Source organism: Copadichromis virginalis, linkage group LG7 (genome assembly GCF_057382275.1).
Source record: "Copadichromis virginalis isolate Kocher_CV1m ecotype Utaka linkage group LG7, C_Virginalis_male_GT1.1, whole genome shotgun sequence".
In the NCBI taxonomy this organism is placed as follows: Eukaryota; Metazoa; Chordata; class Actinopteri; order Cichliformes; family Cichlidae; genus Copadichromis; species Copadichromis virginalis.
Genome location: NC_140624.1, coordinates 8,836,225 through 8,853,275, shown reverse-complemented (window position 1 = coordinate 8,853,275; position 17,051 = coordinate 8,836,225). Strand labels below are relative to the sequence as shown.

At 40.7% G+C, this 17,051-nt stretch overlaps 1 protein-coding gene across 1 annotated transcript; it reads right to left on the bottom strand.

Annotated features, from left to right (window-relative positions):
* Positions 1–5,148: 5,148 nt before the first annotated feature.
* On the bottom strand, positions 5,149–14,204 carry LOC146704405 (ubiquitin-conjugating enzyme E2 H-like). Its single transcript, XM_085461535.1, has 7 exons — positions 13,884–14,204; positions 10,444–10,520; positions 10,268–10,342; positions 10,127–10,166; positions 9,886–9,938; positions 7,897–8,025; positions 5,149–7,666 (listed from the first exon to the last, which is right to left on the bottom strand). The coding sequence occupies exons 1-7, from the start codon at positions 13,934–13,936 to the stop codon at positions 7,542–7,544; spliced, it is 552 nt and encodes a 183-aa protein (XP_085317661.1). The 5' UTR covers positions 13,937–14,204; the 3' UTR covers positions 5,149–7,541.
* Positions 14,205–17,051: the final 2,847 nt, after the last annotated feature.

The window sequence follows — 17,051 nt, the reverse complement described above, 5'->3', positions numbered from 1 at the left end:
TGAGTCGGACTGGAGCTCTCTGCCCTTTACCAATCCAGCCACGGGCCCATCCATCTGGCCAATCAAGACTCACTCTCATTTCATCAGTCCATAAAACCTTAGAAAAACCAGTCTTGAGATATTTCTTGGCTCAGTCTTGATGTTTCAGCTTGTGTGTCTTGTTCAGTAGTGGTCGTCTTTCAGCCTTTCTTACCTTGGCCATGTCTCTGAGTACTGCACACCTTGTGCTTTTGGGCACTCCAGTGATGTTGCAGCTCTGAAATATGGCCAAACTGGTGGCAAGTGGCATCTTGGCAGCTGCACGCTTGACTTTTCTCAGTTCATGGGCAGTTATTTTGCGCCTTGGTTTTTCCACACGCTTCTTGCGACCCTGTTGACTATTTTGAATGAAACGCTTGATTGTTCGATGATCACGCTTCAGAAGCTTTGCAATTTTGAGACTGCTGCATCCCTCTGCAAGATATCTCACTATTTTTGACTTTTCTGAGCCTGTCAAGTCCTTCTTTTGACCCATTTTGCCAAAGGAAAGGACGTTGCCTAATAATTATGCACACCTGATATAGGGTGTTGATGTCATTAGACCACACCCCTTCTCATTACAGAGATGCACATCACCTAATATGCTTAATTGGTAGTAGGCTTTCGAGCCTATACAGCTTGGAGTAAGACAACATGCATGAAGAGGATGATGTGGACAAAATACTCATTTGCCTAATAATTCTGCACTCCCTGTATAAGGTACTTTTGACACGATGTTTTAGAAAGTATTGTACCTTTGGAGCTCTGATTGTGTTTGAAAAATGTTATTAGAAAGAAATACTTTACATTTACATACTTTACTTAATAAAATGCTTCCCCTATAAATTTTCTGACAAAACTAACTGTACACGGAAAATTTCATTTTCAAATACTTGTATGTGAAACTGTTGGGGGCAATGGGCATGAAAATTGGGCTCTTAAACTTAACATCACTGCTTTAGCCCACTTATTGACTTTTGGTCAGTACATTCCAAAGCTAAAACAAACAATTTATGTTAGTCAGCCTTTTACAGCTGAGGGCTAATAAAAAATAAAATAATGTCAAGAGACATTTTAAATCAACCAGAATAATTTGAATTAACATGCAAGAAAGATTTGTTAAAGGTTTACACTTTAATCTCAGATGAAACCCCAGACTTTTTTCCCTTTAGGCTCACCTAAAGATGCAACCATTTAAGCACAAGGATGGTAAGTGCTAAAGGCTTAGTTTTTCTGTCCTCGAAATCTTCTACAGCCCACAGACAATGAAGACACATTGAATCAAGGGGATGGAATTCTGCACTGTGATGGTAAAAGAAGAAGGCATCATTGATGTGTTGGTTGTCTCGAGGATGCAGTAATCCTGTGTGATCTGAGTGATGTCCCGTGTGCCGTTGCCATGCTGATGGATCTTATTTTTGCCCTCAACATAGACTATCCAGAGGAGCTTAGGTACACATTTGAAGTCATTCAGAAGATTCTTATCAACACTGATTGTTGTAATTCTTAAATTCCAATTTTACTGTTTGCCTTTCCACAGCAAATGCCTTTACGTATTTGTTCATGGTTTAAGAAACGTACTTCTGTGAAAAACAGTATAATGGTGGACTCTGCAAGTGCTCATCTCATGCAAGTTCATAGGGTTTTGTTTGCATATGAGCACACTGAAAGCTATGCTTCAGAAGCATGCACTCATTTTCAAAGCAATTGGTTCTCTGGAATTTATTGAGGTTGTAAATGAAGTCCCCTTGTCCTCAAGGCCTGTGCCCCCCAGCTGTGTGGAGTCTTTCATAAACTGTTTATGCTGAGTCTGAGTCTGCAGAGGGTCCCGGTGATGTGGAAGACATCATGCCTCGTCCCTGTACCAAAGACGCCTCGTCCCAGTGGCCCCCAGGATTACAGGCCCGTGGCACTGACCTCCCACATCATGAAGACCCTGGAAAGGCTCATCCTGGACCAGCTGCGACCCATAGTAAGACCACATCTGGATCCCCTTCAGTTCGCTTATCAGCCTCGTCTCGGAACAGAGGACGCCATCATCTACCTGCTCAATCGTGTCTACACCCATCTGGACCAGCCGGCGAGCACTGTGAGGATCATGTTTTTTGACTTTTCCAGTGCTTTCAACACCATCAGGCCGACCCTCCTGGGTGATAAGTTAGCAGCGATGCAGGTGGATGCTTCTCTGGTGTCCTGGATTGTTGATTACCTGACAGGAAGACCACAATATGTACGTCTCCCACAGTGTTTGTCTGACAAGGTGATTAGCAACACAGGGGCACCACAGGGGACTGTCCTCTCCCCCTTCCTCTTCACCCTCTACACCACAGACTTCAGCCACTGCACAGAGACCTGCCATCTTCAGAAGTTTTCTGATGACAATGCGGTGGTTGGATGCATCAGCAGGGATGATGAGACAGAGTACCGGGCTGTGGTCGACTCCTTTGTCACGTGGTGTGAGCAGAATCATCTGCAGCTCAACGTGGCAAAGACCAAGGAACTGATCGTGGACTTCAGGAAGACCAGGAAACACTTGACCCCTGTTTCAATCCAGGGGGTCAGTGTTGACATTGTGGAGGACTATAAATACATTGGAGTACACATTGACAATAAACTGGACTGGGCTAAAAACACCACAGCACTTTACAGGAAGGGCCAGAGTCGTCTCTATTTTTTGAGGCGACTGAGGTCCTTCAACATCTGCCAGAAAATGCTGAGGATTTTCTATGAGTCTGTTGTGGCCAGTGCGATCCTCTATGCTGTTGCATGCTGGGGGAGCAGGCTGAGGGTCGCAGATGCCAACAGACTTAATAAACTGATCCGTAAGGCCAGCAATGTTGTGGGGATGGAGCTGAACTCCCTCAAGGTGGTGTCGGAGAGGCGGATGCTGTCCAAGATAAAGACAATGTTGGATAACACCTCCCACCCACTCCATGACATGCTGGTCAGTCACAGGAGCTCGTTCAGTGAGAGACTGAGATTACCGAAAAGCACCACTGAACGACACAGGAAATCTTTCCTGCCTGTGGCCATCTCCCTGTACAACGCATCCACTTAACACACTGTTTGCTGCTACAACTACACATGTTTCTTTTCCAAATATTTATTTATAAGTGACTTATGTATGTATGTATGTATATATATGTATATATTGTACTATTCTTAGTTAGCGTATTGTCTGTCTTGTCTTAATGTTGGTTTAAAATGGAGCACTGTAACAAAAAATAATTTCCCCCAGGGATCAATAAAGTATTCTGATTCTGATTCTGATACCAGAGTTTGAGGTGTTTTATGGTTTATATTCACACACTGATCTGCAGTACAGTGTTTATGCTGTGAACTTTAATGCAGCAGTTTTTTAGCTCATGCCATGGTAAAGGTTCTGTTGTCCAGCTGTCCACAGTTCACAAGAATCGTTATTCCTCCCGGAGTATTGGTCAGAATTTAATTAAACATGCACAAAGCCATTACCTAATGAGTAAATAAATGGATGGATTGTGAACCCAAAAAGGAACATTAATGATTTTTCTGATATCTGTTTCTAACATGAGTAAGATGGAGCAATAAATGAAATAATTGTTGAGTCCTTGTAACAAACTTGATGCGTGAAATAATGAGATAAACTTGAATCTGTTTTATTTATTCATTTTTTATAATGTATGAATAACTAAAAATCAATTTAAACACAAATTTAAATGTAAGATTTGCGGTAAACCTAACAGGTTTGCTGAAGTTGATGTTGAAGGCTTAAAGATCTTAAGTTCATACACAAAAAAAACATCTTGGTCCAGTAACCTTTATAGATCAAATAAAACTGATTTACAAGTTCACACTAGACGTTTGGGTAATTAACAGACCTTAATCAACTAAACTAAGTTAAGAGTTTAATCAACAGATTGTTCTAATTAACCTGAAACTGATTCTCAAAGTTAAAAACTGTAAAAGCATTTGAATTAACTAATAAATCTAAGTTAATTAAACTGAGATAAGCGTAAGTGTAAGAGTTATTTTACAGTGTGGAAAAGAGGAGCCAAGAAAAACCATTTCAGGTGACTCCTTCATGAAGCTCATCACGTGAGTTCCAAGAGTGTGTAAAGCCATATTCAAAGTAAAGGCTGGTTATTTGGAAGAATCTAAAATATAAAACAGGTTTTGAGTTATTCAACACTTTTGTTTACTACATAATCCCCATGTGTGTTCATTCATAGTTTTGATGCCTTTGGTGAGAAACTACAATGTAAACAGTCATGAAAATAAAGAAAAAACATTAAATGAGAAGGTGTGTCCAAACATTTGACGGGTAGTGTAAGCACCAGTCCAGCTACTAGTTTCACTTTAATATAGTCAAAAACACAGATTTTTTTTTAACTCAGAGATGCTGCAGTAAAATACTTTTTCCCTAAACTTTAAGTGTTTGCCACATTGGATCATTTCCAAAAAAAGTGTGCCACAGGAACAAACACACAAATTCTGGTGCTTGTTTCCACTTTTGAAACACTGTTTCATTGTTGACTTGATCTTCCCTGTTCCTTTAACAGTCCGGATAAAGTCTCAGCAAGTTTTTCCACACACAGCGGTCACAACTGTACTCTCATTTGTTGCACTGAGTTTCATAGTTTGAGGCTCATGTTTTGTTTGTATTTGAATGCTCATAAAAGGTGTTGACAAACGTTTTGTTTGTCAACACAGAAATATTGAACTTTATGAGGTTAAGATGACATAACACACTCACTTCACTTCCATGATCGCTCCCCAAATGCTCAAGAAATCAAAATAGAACTACCATCTCCAAAGGTTGATTCTGTTCATCTGGACGCAGCGTTTTCAGTGGGAGAAACGTTTTGTCATTCATCCAAGTGACTTCTTCAGTCTCAGCTTACTGCAGGTTTCCCCAATCTTATAAACGCCACATTTGCATAATGACTGAAACCAGCCCACTGAAGGAACAATGGGCTGGGAGGTCACCTGCAGTCAGCTGAGACTGAAGAAGTCACTTGGATGAGTGACGAAACGTTTCTCCCACTGAAAACGCTACATGCATCCAGACGTTAAAACTACCATCCACAGAAGCATTTAAAAAAAAAAAAAAAAAAAAGAGTTTTGTTTTTTTTTAAATAAATCACACTAAACAATAATTTTTTTGTTTATTTCTTTCAAGTTACAAGGGAAGCACATATATTCATTTTTTGCCTTTTAAAATTTTGGGATATCTTGAACTGTATCATGGAAACAGGGCATAGGAAACTAAAAAAAAAAAGTATTTTAAAAACCAAACAAAAAAAACAAAAAACAAAAAATAAAAATACACATTCAAACAAATTTAGGCATCAAATATATGCGTTCCAGTAAAATACATAACACAACAAGGAATCCAGAGGCTGACAAACAACAAGTGGTTTGTTTTCTGTTGCAAATGAAAACCAACTGTGACATCATGTCATCTTAAGACCAACACCCTCATATATTTGGTTATCGAGCCGAATTAGAGCAATTCTCACCTTTCTTTTTAAAATCACCATATCAAGAAGAAGTCTGACATGCAGTTTTTACCACCTTAATTAAGGTATCACCCTCTTGCAAGACACCACGAAAGAGAAACTGATCTTTTTTCTTTCTTTCTTTTTGTTTTTAAATTCATTGAATTTTTGACTCAAAAAACGAGAAATGGCTCCTTTTGATGGTGATATGACTCTAATTATGTTTTCTTTCACAGGGAAAAAACAAAACAGCAAACTGATCTGTAATGCAATGAGCACAGGTTGCAAACAAGATCAGGGTGCCATCACAGCTCTGGTAACACCTCCGCCACACGAATGCTAGCAGGCACATAAAGCTTTTCATAAAGCAGGAAAAACGCTGAAAGTGTCCTCTCAAGAAGAAGAAGAAGATTCTGAAGAGTGTTGTGTCCAAATTGAAGTTTAAACTAATCTGAGATTCACCACTTGAGAGTTTGACCATTTGAGGAACTTTTATCTACTCAGCTTCACTCTTTATCCATAACCCAGTTTAAGCTGGGGGGGGCATGACACTACAGCCTGTAAGATTCATTAGATTTTGGTCCCACCATTTTTCGGAAAAACAGGCCACCAAGAGCATAAAAAAGTGAATTGGAAACAGAGCGCTTCTGTCTGGCAGCAGAAATCGCTTTTGATTGAGATGTTTATGTAAGAGGGAAAAAAAAAAAAGGAGGGGGGGGGGTGCAGAGGAGCAGGGCTGCAACACGCCTCTAAAGACTTGCAATTCTCCCCGTCTTCATCAGGACAAGAAGTCTTTTTAAACTAGTGTGTAAGTATTAAACCATACATTATGATAGGATTCACCAACCGCGAAAAACTAACTATCCCTACGCAAGTCAAACACCTATTATAGTTCAACACAAGCAATAGGCAAAGTTAAGAAGTCCGACGATTCACCGAGAAAACCCGGATAACGCGTGACTCACAGAGGCGTCCCCTTCGTGTCTATAGCGATACAGCTCCACAAAGCCCTACACAAACTTTAACTGTGTCATGCCACAATATACAAAGATACTCAGAGAATGACAAACGCTTTCCTAAAACGGAGAGGAAGAGGAGGAGGAAGAGGAGAAGGAGACGGGTGCTGAACAAAAGAAGTGTCGGGATTATTGAACCTCCTCTTCTGGTTTCTCCTGAGCATCGGAGGGGGAGCCGGGGCGCCAAAACAACACAGATTATCAATGGATTACATTCATGCATGCACACACACGCATACACACATCTAGACACACGCACATGCTGTGGTGTTTTGTGTGGCTCATGGTTGATGTGCCGCTTGCTTGTTAAGTGTGTGACGTGCCTGCAGGTTGCACAGAGGGCACGGGTCTGTACACATGACCGCACGCTTGTGGCCTTCTGCTCCTTCAAAGTGATGCTTTTAATGGCAACTCCTCATCGTGGCAGTGTCAAAAAGATGAAGATGGGGCACAGGTAACTTAGGGGGAAAAAAAGGAAAAAACAAAAAACAAAAACAGGATTCCTCTCTCCTTAGAAGCAGAGACTGCTCTGAATCATGGATGTCCTCCTGGCAGTCTTCTGTCAGCGTGGAAAAAATGCCTCATGAAAAGAAAAAAAAAAGAAAAACTTGAGCGTTTTAGAACGAAAGGTGGCGAGGTGAGGCCTGTGGTACACAGTCTAGTTTTGTGCTGATGGCTCTCCTCCTCTGCCGGCCTCACAGCTCAGTTTCGGTGGTCGGAGCAATGTATAAACGTCGGCTCGAGCCACAAAAGATCAACCCGGTCTAAACTGGGGCTTGGGACGAAGGAGGAGGAGGAGGAGAAGAAGAAGAGGAGGAGGAAGATGAAGGAGGAAGGAAGGGCAGGTGGCAATGACTTCCTAAGTAAGAGTGAATATTCTGCAATATCATACTGCAAATCCTCGTGTAGCGATAAAAATCCTTGTGTTGCTGTAAAAAAATTGTCTTGTTTAAATATGAATATAGTACTGAGTTTCTGCTCTTTTTAGGAAATGACAGTCTGCTGTGAGGTGAAGGCGGCTCCACCTTCACTACAACTCCATATCCTGAGCCTCGTCCTCCGAAAAGTCTGACATGGAGCTCTCAGAAGATGAGTCGCCTCCTCCTTCCTCCTGCTCCTTTAGCGCCTCCTCCGTGGCGTACTTCTGGATGTACTCTGAAAGAGACGCACAAGTTGAGCAGACTTGATGATGACAAACGTGGCACAAACCCATTCCGTGCACATTTTCAAGCTAAGCATTGATAAAATATGATTTTAAATACAAAATTTTGGAAAATCTGGTGCAGGTTGACGTACAAATCTGACATTTTGGGTATAAAATTCGTAGTTTGATGTTACAGCGCTGTATGAACATTTGTGTTTTCAATCATGTGTGCGCAAACTACCTTTGATTTTGTGTTTATAATCCTCTGGCCGGTGCAGGTACATGGCGGCTGCATCCCCATTCAGAGGATCGATGGGGTTGGGGTAGGCGAGCAGCTGAGGGAGGAACGACTCAAAGATGTTGGTGAGGTCTGGTGGATGTGAGGTGAAAAATTACAGTCAGTCCAGAAAATAACAAAGCTGCAGAGAAACGCCAACAACATGCACGAGCACTCCTCACTAGTGCTCGTCTATGCTTCTGTGTTTAACCTCCCTGGAAATGCAACTACACGTCACATCAGTGCAGTGCAACTATTCTGATTGGCCTGTTCAAGACCACTGACTCCCAGGAGCAAAAGATAACATAAAAAATGCTTTGGACCAAGTATAAAACAAGAGGAAATTACTACAAGGTAATTAGCACATGTAGAGTCTTAAATGCTGATAATTACATCAGCTACTTACATAAGTTGGGCTGTACGTGCTACAAAGAATCACAGGAAATCTAAAGCAGACTTTATTTGAAGCAGTCCGTCCATTATGTGTGCACCTATAAAAACGCCCACTAGGGGTCTCCCTTGCAAAGAAAAGTTCACTTCACAGAGCTGTTTTGTTTCCTCTCTGGTTATAAGCAACCTTCACTTCAAAGTGTGAGTGGATGATGACGAAGGAACTGCTCAGCCTTTAATGACCTTTATAGCAGCATTCAGCTCACTGTACATACAGCACTGCACAGGGTGAGGCGTTTTTCTCATTTACTAATCTACTAAACCAACCACATATAAGTTATATGGATATTAAATTACAGTGTTTCCTACAAAAAAGTCTTTACCTAGAATATTTTGCAATTTATTTTTTCATTTGTCCAAAGTGGCCACTACTGGACAATACACTGGCTCTTATTTTGAAAGTTCAGTTGCTGTTAACCAGGTAGTTCTGGAGCTTCCCGTGTAACATTTCCCTGCAGGCAGACTGGTCAGGTTGTTGTTACAGCACTGAATGTAAACCAGCTCTTTCTCCGTTTCCACTTGATCGGACAAACTCCAACTGCAGGCAGTGACGGCAGCCTCTGTTCTGCTCTGTAGAAGTGCTGTGAGTTCTCCAACCAGAACCTGCCACAGGTGGAGAACCTCAGGCTTTTTACTCCAAGGATTCAGAGCAGAACAGGAGCTACTGTCACCAGCTTGTGCAATTTAAAGAAAAAAGGTCAAAAGGTCACATCACAGCACCCTATATTACAACTCTATCATCATCATCATCAGGAAGTATTTTTAGAGCAGCCAAGGAAACTTTAGGACAGACTGAAGATGTAACACCAATTATTGGCTAATTTAATATCTTATTATGTCATTGTGATAGCCTCTTTCACGCCGTCAGGCTAAAACTACACTCAGATACATAATTAAGCAAGCACTGTTCTCAGTGAGAACATCCATTAAATATACATGCTGAAAGCCAGTATAATCAGTATTAAGGAGGCACAAAGACGTCACTGTAATGCTACAATGATAATGCTTCAACTGGGGCTACTGACTGTAACCTTCCATTTGTGTAGATGTTGAGTCAGTTACAGCTTAAGATTATTATCTATGTGGAGTTGTCGTCACAGTGGTGTTACAGCACCCACGGAAAACACTCAAACGCATATAGAGGTGTTTTCACACATACAGCACTTCTAGAAAACAAACACAGCTGTGGATCACAAGCAGACTGAAAAACAGAAATGTACCTTGTGTCCATGAATGAAACAGTTGACCTAAACTTTGAGTTTATTTACACTCTCACATAAAAGACAACTCCACTCCAGCTGAGTGTGTGTAAAGACCTCTTAGTCTCGAGACCTGACCCATCTACCGGTGCTCAATGCATGACCTCAATACCAGCAGTGGTTATCACTGAAGTGTAAGCAGATTAAACCGAGACGCTCTGCCTGAAACCGCGCTGCAGAGGTGCAGCACAGGCCGCTCGGTCATTGTTTTTATTGGCACCAGTCAGAGTATGTGTGTACCTACCATAGAGAGCTGTCCACGTCTGGTTAATGACATCTAAACATACAGTTCCTGACCTAAAAATAAAAAAAAGACAAAACAGTGAATAAACTACACACAAATCGTTAGATAGAACCAATGATTTTATGTAGGAGTGTTTGTGTGCTGAAACAATTTCCTATCACATAACCGTCAGGCCGTGCATTTAATCTTCCCCATATTCACCGGATAAATGATCATTGACGTTTGAATCTGTCCTACTTACGCTTCATCAATGTTGGGATGAAAGATTTTGTTCATGAATCCTGAAAGAAAAAGAAAAAAAAATGCAGATTTTTTCCCCACGTTTTTAAGTTGTCTACTGTTTTTTTTTTTACAGTGTAAGGTGAGTTCAAATGTTTTATACCTATTGAAGGTGATTTGAAGGGGTACTTATCAGGCAGGTCCACCCGGACCTTCCACACGCCTCCTTCATACGGCGCTAAAATAAAAACATATTAATTATCCACATGTCACATGAAGCTTTTAATATATGTTTAATATAAGTGAAATGACAAAAAGCTGGTTAACGCTGGGTCTTACTTCCAGGTGGTCCGTGAAACTTGACCACAAACTCATTGAGTCCACTAAGGATGGTAACCTCGTGCTTGCTCTCGATGCTGACGCCGGGTTAAGGAAAATGCTACAAACAAAAACAAACAAACAAAAAACAACAGCGAACAAGCTGGAAAAGTCACACATGATCACATATGGTTGTTTTCTGTTTATTTTTCCCAGCTGGGCTGCTGTGTCTGCCTCTTTCCATGTGAATTTGTCTGGGCAGAGGTCACGCGTGGGTTCAATAACATTAGCCGTAATAATGAGATCAATAATGCAGCGGCCTCTGTCAGACAAGCAGCCTGCTTCTAAAGTGAAAACAGGCTCACGGTGAGACAGGATGGAAAGATACTAGCAAGGGCAGAAAGTTTTTTACTGCACACATCCTTTCAGCGCAGAGAAAGGCACAAACACGAACCTGTGACACGTTCTGCTTAGTTAATAATCACAGCATGTGGTGAGAGCGAGAGACTGAGTCAGCTGTCTTGACAGCGGTGCAGAAAGGTGGAGTGGGTTTAATCTCAGTGACTGTGTGAATGTGACACAATGACGGAAAAACAGAAAGGAAGAAACCACAAAAGTAACAGTTGCGCCCTGTTTCATCACCTCATCGTAAATCCTCCTGTCCTCACCATTCCAACAATCTGAACAAGGCAATGTTCACATGCTAATTTAGTTACATTTCTCAAGCACAAATAGAGCTACACGGCCTGAATGCATAATAGCCAGAAGCAAAGAGACTAAACATCCAGCAGAGCAGACGGTGGTTTAGAAAAAAAAAACAGAAAAAAAAAAAAACCACTGACCAAGACAGGGAAGCTCTAAATGTGATCCGAGGGAACAGCTCCTATAAATAAAACCTGTTGTAGATGTACGCTTGTGCAGCAAAGCAGAGCAACTCTTGTGCTTTTTTAGCCCCTACAGGGTTATCCATAGAAACCTCACCAAGATTTATTACACAAGGCAATTCCTATATTTGGACAGAAGCTTGCAGAGCACCTTATCAGCTCCTTTTGACACAAAGATATGAAGGATTTATTTATTCTTTTAATTGTTTTCTTCATCACACCAAGCACATCTTTCCCATCTTCACTGGCACAATTAAACCTGACACCAGCCATACAGAATCGCCTCACCTACAGCACATGTGGAAGTACATTTCGAATGATATAATCTGTCACAGTGATTCAGTCTTACATATTCGATTTAAAGACACAGCGTGAAACTATGAAAGGCATCTACTGTTACACGCTGCTGCGGCGCTCTCTGTTTGGGAACTGGTGAAACGAGATCCACAGCAGCAACACCTGATGGGTCCCAACATGTTTTTCCTCAGTGACTCCTATTATCCAATACTGAATTTCTCATCTCACTCAGCTAATAAAACACAGGAATCTTATTTTGTACCAACCCCCCCGCCCCCGCCGCCTCTTTTTATAGATGTGACTCTTTGGCACAATTCAGTGTCTGTGGTTAAAATTTACCAGGCTGCAATCCACATACAAAATACCTCATTCTTACTTCTTAATACCAGGTTACATTGGTGTTATGAAACATTAAACCCACTGTACACCTTATATGTGGCTCCTGCTAAGTTAAAAAAAACTTCACTGTTATCAGGAAAATATTAAAATAACGATAGTATGAATGTGGCAAAGCTTCAAGGAACGAAAGGAAGTGCTGACTTAATTAAAATTAATCAAGGCATTGACATTAATAAGAACTTATTAGATCCTCTAAATATGTACGTTGAAAACTTTTTGGACCACAAGGAAAAAATGAAGCATATAAAATGGTTTTGTTTATCCATTAGACAAAAACCACATGTAATACACACTTCTGCTAAATAAAGTAACAAAGACTTATTGCCTTAACTATCTGTGGATCAGTTGAGCTTACATGCACAGGTCATCCCTCAAAAGGCATTGTTGACCCATAAAACAAAAAACAAAAAAACCTTGTTAAATTTCAACTTTATGGCGACCTCATTTCTTTAAATGGAAAAGTAGATGTTTTCGGTTTGTTTGGTTTTTTAATGAACGCTGTTCAATACTGAGTCATGTACTTCCCGAGGTGTGTGTCTGTGGAGGTGATAGATGAGTGCGAGTGAGTGCAGCCCTGTCCCTGCTCCCAGCCCCCACCCCCCTTTGCCCCCCCAACACACACAGAGCATGCTTGTTGATCCTCGATCAGCTGTGTGAAAGAAGCCCCGCCCTCTACCATGTTCCGGATGGTAACAAGGTGGCCAATGAGAGCGCAGCATGTAGCTGCAGGACAAAAACAAAACAATTGAGCCTCACGCTGTCAGAAAAACCTTTCAAGCAGAAACTTCAGCAGGTCACTGCAAACAATTACTAAACCACACAAGCATTTATACGAATATAAGAAACGCAGGTATAAGTCGATAAATGAAAACTGCGGAGGGGGGAGAGGGGGAGTAATTATGTAAAAATAAAGATCACGATCACTTTGGTTTGTATTCCTTTTTTTCCCCCTCATTCAGACTGAAATTAAACTAGTTTTGCTTCACATCCTGCTGGAGAATCTGTGCCAAATACGCCATCCGTGACTACTGTGTGTACCATTTGTGATTTGTTTGTCTTCAGTTAGAAGGATTGTTTTCATTTGGACAACAAATTAAATAAATAAATAATAAATAAGCAAAAATTATTAAAGTATTGTTTTATGTTCTCTGATGTTAAAGAGCGAAAGGTCGTTAGCTGTCGGCTCTGCATTTTTCAAAGATCGTCTCCACATCGACCTTAATTGTTCTTTCTTTGGTGATAGCATGCTACACAGCTAGCTTCCTCGGCGTCAACGCTACCAAATCACAAATAAAGGAACGTGTCCTTCCACATATTTGTTTCCAAAACGTACAAAACCCTTCGCCATGACTTCCCAGTGTGCTGTCAGTCCTGTGGGAATCACATTTTAGAAGCCAGTGGGCTAACTATAGACGCTATCAGGCTAACGCTAACAGTGTCCAAAGCTAACACAAGAGTTAGCAGCCAGCGTTGTATTGCGACAGTTTCCGCTGCTAATTCTCTATCGATACAAACAGGACGATAATGCTAACGTAGCAGCGAGCTAACGCTTCACAACAGGCGGTGGAGTTCACTCAAAAAACGTTAAATAAGCGTCCTGTTCGCCATTCTGCTAACCGAGCTAACGTCCAGACTCGGTGGAGACACAGAGCTGTCTGTTAACGTTAAAGTCTTCATACTTTTTTTCAGAATCTCTCAATCTCACACAGCTGCCAGCCACCTCATATATATTATATATATACACACACACACACATACACACTTACAGAGCACCCATCGAGAGCAAATTATGTAATTAAGCACTACCACAAAGCTAACAGCTGATCATTAAGATAAAAGAAAAAAAACCACCAGCTTGTGTTTATATACTGTAAAGGATACAGTTTCACCACGTCGGTATCCATTCGCCTCTTTCCCGGACTTGGAGACGACATTTTTGTATTCCTTTCAGAAGTGAGCTAAAAATACTGCGGCTACTCAGCTACCTCAACCTCTCAGCTTGAAAATACCAAGAGAAGCTCCCCGGTCTCTATCAGCAGCCTTTCCACAATGTCCATACACGATATCCCAGCTGCAACATCGCCCACTTTTTTCCTCTCCCTCTATCAGCGGCTCCTTGCCTGACCAGCTTGTGTCCTGTCCTGAAGACTCTCTGCCAGTGACATCAACCTCCAGCGACTAGAGCGAGCAGAGGAGGGGCTGAGCTATAGAAATACAGCCGAAGGACAGGGCCATACTGTCAGCATTCCGCCTCTCAACCACTTTAACTTACTGCGGTGGAGCATTTCTGCAAAGACAGGAGATCAGGAGGAGATAAGGTTTAAGGAGAGACATTAACTTCTGGGTCATTTTAACGAGTCTGCTCGCATAAAACTCAAAAAGAAAGTGCGTGCTGTTCTATCGTGTGTAGATCTATGTTAAAATCTCATTATTGAGGGGCTGCAATAAGTACATTAGGCCGAAGTTGTTTGTTTCTTGAAGCGCTGAATGAATCATTTAAAGGAGTAGATATAGGTTAATTCAAGGTGCTTATTGCACACACATTGCTATGACATCCAGCAGGTTTTAAACAGTTAGTAAGAAGTCAGCTAATGACTGACGCAATCCAACACAGCCGTCCTGTAATGCACCTTGGTGTTTAATGGATTTTCTATTTGTTTTGAAATCAATATTCCTTTATTGATATGTACAGTTAAATGGATTGCAGACTTCTAACAAGAAGACAAATACACAAACTACAAAAGAGGCTCAAGAACACGAAACACTAATGATTTATTAATAAGAAAAAGACTTACAATATAACAGGTAAAGAAGCCAAATCCGATTTGTAATGCAGTCTTCCTCAGAGCCGTGCTTGTGTTAGTATTGTTCTTCCTTTGCTCAGGTTTTTACCCTTTTCCAGCATTCTCTTCACTAAAATCCATCCAGCGTTTCCAGGGAAGTGAAGTAAGGCAAGAGGTAGACTTGTTTTAGGCTTGACGGTTGTCCTAAAAGCTATGAAAAAGTATTTTCTCCATTCTAGATTTCTTAGTTTTTTTTGTTGCATTGTTGTATTGTATTTTTTGTTGTATTTCATCAAACAAAATCTAACATCAGACACAGATAACCCCCATAAATACAAAATTTAGTTTTTCAAATGATGATTTTATTTATTAAGGGGGGAAAAGTGATCAAACCTACCTGGCTTCTGAAAAAAAAATTGCTCTCCCTCTGTTCAATCATGGCTTAACTGTGATTAAAACTTTTATTCAGAAAAGCTGATTTTACTTTCTGACTTCACATGATCTAAAGAAAAATTTGAAAAACAAATTGACTATCTATGAGTCTGGAAAGAGTTACAAACACATTTCTAAGGCTTTGGGACTCCAGTGAACCACAGAAAGAGTCATTATCCACGTATGGAGTGACTGGCTTACCAAAATTACTCCAGGAGCCATCGACGACTCATCCAACAGATCAAAAAAATAACCCAGAACAACATCTAAGGTTGGTAAAGATAAATGTCCATGATTCAACAATAAGAAAGAGACTGGGCATGCATGAGAGAGCACAGAGGCAAAAACCACTGCTGACCAAAAAAAGAACACAAAGGCTCATCACACATCCTGAAAATATCCCCAAGACTTTTGGGAAAATAATCTGCGGACTGTGACAAAAGTTGAACTTTTTGGAGGGTTTAAGTCCCGTTATATTTGGTGTAAAACTAACACAGCATTTCATAAAAAGGTCATCACATCATTAGTCAAAAATGTTGGTGGTAATGTGATGTTCCGGGGCTGCTTTGCTGCTTCGGGATGACTAGCTGTTGGAATCATGATTTCTGCTCTCCACCAGAAAAGTTTATGCCCTGAAGGTCAAGGACATTTGGGTTATGTAGCAGGACAACCACCAGAAACACACCACCAACTGCACCTCTGAATGGCTGCAAAAACACAAAAACAAACAAACAAACAAAAAGGTTTTGGAGTAGTTTCAGCAAAGTCTGGTTTTAAGTCTGATTGAGATGCCTTAGCATGACCTTAAACAGGATGTTTATGCTGAAAAACCTAATGTACCCGGATTAAAACAATTAGGCAAAGAAGATTGGGACAAAATCCCTCCACGATCATGTGAAAGACCCATTGGCAGTTATCACAAAAACTCCTCTCTGCCAAGGATGGTACAAACAGTTATTAGGTTTAGGTGGCACTTTTCTTGCATTAAACTGTCTGCTCTTGGACTAAACTTGCACAGTTGACTGTCTGCAAATTCAGCCCATCTTTAGATTTATTCAGTCTCTTACTAGACTCATAAGCACCCACAACTACTTTTGCCATATTTCACCTCACAAAATATGGCAGCACCATTTGTTTTTGTTTCAGAATCTGACTTTATTCTGTTGCACTCTCACGAACGTTCATTGCACATGAAACCTTTCAAGCAGTGCTAAACAAAGATCAGCTTGTCCATAATTTCTTGTTTTAAAGATTGGCATGTACGACATTTTGTGCGAAGGCCAGCACACTCGCTGTAAACACAGATGGTCAAAGGTGAGGTTTAAAAAGGTGCAGACATCTAGCGCAGACATAAAAGAGATAAAAATGTGTCTTTATGCACCAGTGAGACGTATTTGCACAGCGACATCTGCACTCAGAAATCTATCCATAGATGCCTTTGAATATCAAGTTGATCACTGATTCATTCTGGTTTTGTATTAACTCATTGTTTCCATTATTGGTAACACCTCACCACAAATGTGTTGTGCCAGCTGTGCTTTAATATAGTGATGTGAGAAAGGTTGCTAAGGTTTAATATATTTTTTAAAAAGTAATCTCCTCCATACCAGGTTATAAGGTTATTTAAATGCAACCTCAACTGAACAACAGCACATCCTCCTAAAATCATTTATTTCCTCTGTAGTGGACTTTTGGTTTTGGTTTATATGTTTTGACTTATTTCAGCTACCCTACCAAAGGTTAAACTGAAAGATAATTTTATCCCTCTCTAGGATCTCCAGGATATGACACATTATTTGTTTAACAAAACTTTATTTAGGCTTGTTTTCCAGCA

What these genes read in the sequence shown, in the direction of transcription:
- LOC146704405 (XM_085461535.1), bottom strand. Translation starts at nt 13,936, where the DNA reads ATGTCGTCTCCAAGTCCGGGAAAGAGGCGAATGGATACCGACGTGGTG. An exon ending in GACGTGGACAGCTCTCTATG is followed by an intron (nt 8,026 to 9,885) that starts GTAGGTACACAC and finishes CACATCCACCAG; the next exon opens with ACCTCACCAACATCTTTGAG. An exon ending in TTATAAACACAAAATCAAAG is followed by an intron (nt 7,667 to 7,896) that starts GTAGTTTGCGCA and finishes CGTCTCTTTCAG; the next exon opens with AGTACATCCAGAAGTACGCC.